Source organism: Macrobrachium rosenbergii, chromosome 11 (assembly GCF_040412425.1).
Source record: "Macrobrachium rosenbergii isolate ZJJX-2024 chromosome 11, ASM4041242v1, whole genome shotgun sequence".
NCBI lineage: Eukaryota > Metazoa > Arthropoda > Malacostraca > Decapoda > Palaemonidae > Macrobrachium > Macrobrachium rosenbergii.
Window position 1 is genome coordinate 12697135 of NC_089751.1, and position 2161 is coordinate 12699295.

Below are 2161 nucleotides of genomic sequence, written 5' to 3' on the forward strand. Positions count from 1 at the left end.
ACTTGTGATAAGAGAGAGAGAGAGAGAGAAAGAGAGAGAGAGATGAATGTCTCTCTCTCGGTGCTGCCAATTAACATAATGTACCGTTTTCCCAAAGAACAATGCCTCATAACAGTCAAAACACCTTTACAATAAGGTCAATGAAAAACTTACCCCTCGAATTTGCCAGTATCCCAGGACGGGCACCATCGTGGATAGATGTGGTATTGTGAGATCGCAGCCAAAGGGAACGATTTCTGGAACGGGAAACAGGACTGGCACCTCTGAGAGCAAGACGGCAAAGAGGCTCTGTCTTTACGAACCGTTGTGAAGGCGGTAAATCCTTTGTTCTGCAACCTAACGAATTTATGAAAGAGTCCGCCAATCACATTTCAGCTTCATCTGGACAAAGACGAGAAACGGAGGACCATCTGAGCAAGGGTGTGCATTGGCATTTAATGAAAGAGGATCTCAGGTCAGATATATTTCCAGCCGTGAACAGGTGCCTTCCGGAAAATATTTTTACCATTATATTTAAGTAACTGAGGATACATGGTAAGGTTTTAAGTAATATTGCTCTGTCATCGTTAGATTACAAACTGGAGCGGTGGAATGAAGCATCATCATTCGTTGATAACGCTGATGAAGTTTAATCTTCTCCATCAACCTGTGACTAAGCGCTCTTATATTTAAAAAAGTAGTGACCATGCCGTGATACTGTATCATTCATGCGTTAGTGTTACCCCGCCGCCTTACAACAGAGAGACTTCTGGGAGATAAGTATAATCACGAGATGTATTAATATTTTTTTTCTAGAATTCTATTAGAACGAAAATAATATTAACCTAAACCCGTTTTGTCTGACTGCACTGAATTGAAAAACTTGTAGCTGAGCTGTTTCTCATATTAGGGAGATTTTATATATCTAACCAGCTTTGTAGGGCAAGAGAGAGAGAGAGAGAGAGAGAGAGAGAGAGAAAGAGAGAGAGAGAGAGAGAGAGAGAGAGAGAGAGAGAGAGAGAGAGAGAGAGAGAATGATTCCACGTCAAAATTAATATAATCTTACTTATAAGACACCCAACTGAATTCAACTGCACCAAGCCAGCAGAATAAAGAAAGCACAGCAACAGCATGGATGCTGATATTGAACCAGAATTGAATGTGCTTTTTCATATAATTCATTTATCTACATTTCTAATTATGGGATTTCATATTGTTTCCCCCGAGACTGATGTCTTGTTGCGGCTAGTTGTTCTGACTCGTTTCTATGACATTTAATTAGAGCAAGATCGCTCGACAACGAATCTACGTACTTAGTGCTCCTGCCTCATATACATCTCTTGCACGCTGCTTGTTCCGTTGTAATGCTAGATAACACGTACCGACAAGCAGGAGCGACACGTTTCAACGTCCCTGGTGTCTGCTGAATTATGAACCTGCTTTCCCTGAGGTGTTTCGACTAAAATCCATTTGGAAAGGGATCTCCTCAGGTAGGCACCTACATTTCAACAGCTTAGCCTCTTGTCTGATTAATGCGAGTCACCATAGGGCCCCCAAACGTAAGGTCTGGACTTCCCATACACTGGAAAGATATTATGCAAATAAAGAAACTATATAAAATCGTAAATCTTGGGACCTTAAATGTGTTTGGATGAGGCGCATATCGGTAAAGATGTATAATAGTTAATTTGCTCAAGAAGAAAATGACAGACGTTTGTATTTTAGTGAGACAAAGGTGAAAGACCACGTTATGCAGGAATAGGAAGGACGAGGAGAGATTGCAACTTGGGTAGGCGGAATTTGCAACTCCTGGAAAGGCACAACTTTCATTTGGGAAGACTTAATGCGGTTGAAAACAGTACAGACGATTTAGTTCAACGAACATATGGGTAATGGTGAGTATATCTGAACAAAATTTCATAATAGTGACCTCATGTGGGCCAAAACTAAAAAAAAAATGACTGTGAAAGACAATGGTTTTGTGAAAATCTGAATGTGTTCCTAGCTGAGTTTGAAGTATAAACGGATGGTTGTGATGGTGGATGTGAATGCTAAGATTTGGTTATGGTGGCGGATGGGAAAGGAGAGAAACTGTCGAGTGGAAATGTATTTGGAAAGGATCTTCATTGTTAAAAACGGATTACAAAGAATTATATAATTATATTTAGGAAATAGAAAAATA

General features: G+C 40.0%; 1 protein-coding gene across 1 annotated transcript in view; it reads right to left on the reverse strand.

The window, feature by feature from the left end:
• LOC136843149 (glutathione S-transferase Mu 4-like) overlaps positions 1-310 on the reverse strand; it is a 15173-nt gene extending 14863 nt beyond the window's left edge. Inside the window, exon 1 of the mRNA XM_067111201.1 lies at positions 154-310. Within this exon, the coding sequence (XP_066967302.1) occupies positions 154-189 (36 nt within the window). The 5' untranslated portion in view covers positions 190-310. The remainder of the gene's footprint in view (positions 1-153) is intronic.
• Between the last annotated feature and the right edge of the window lie 1851 nt (positions 311-2161).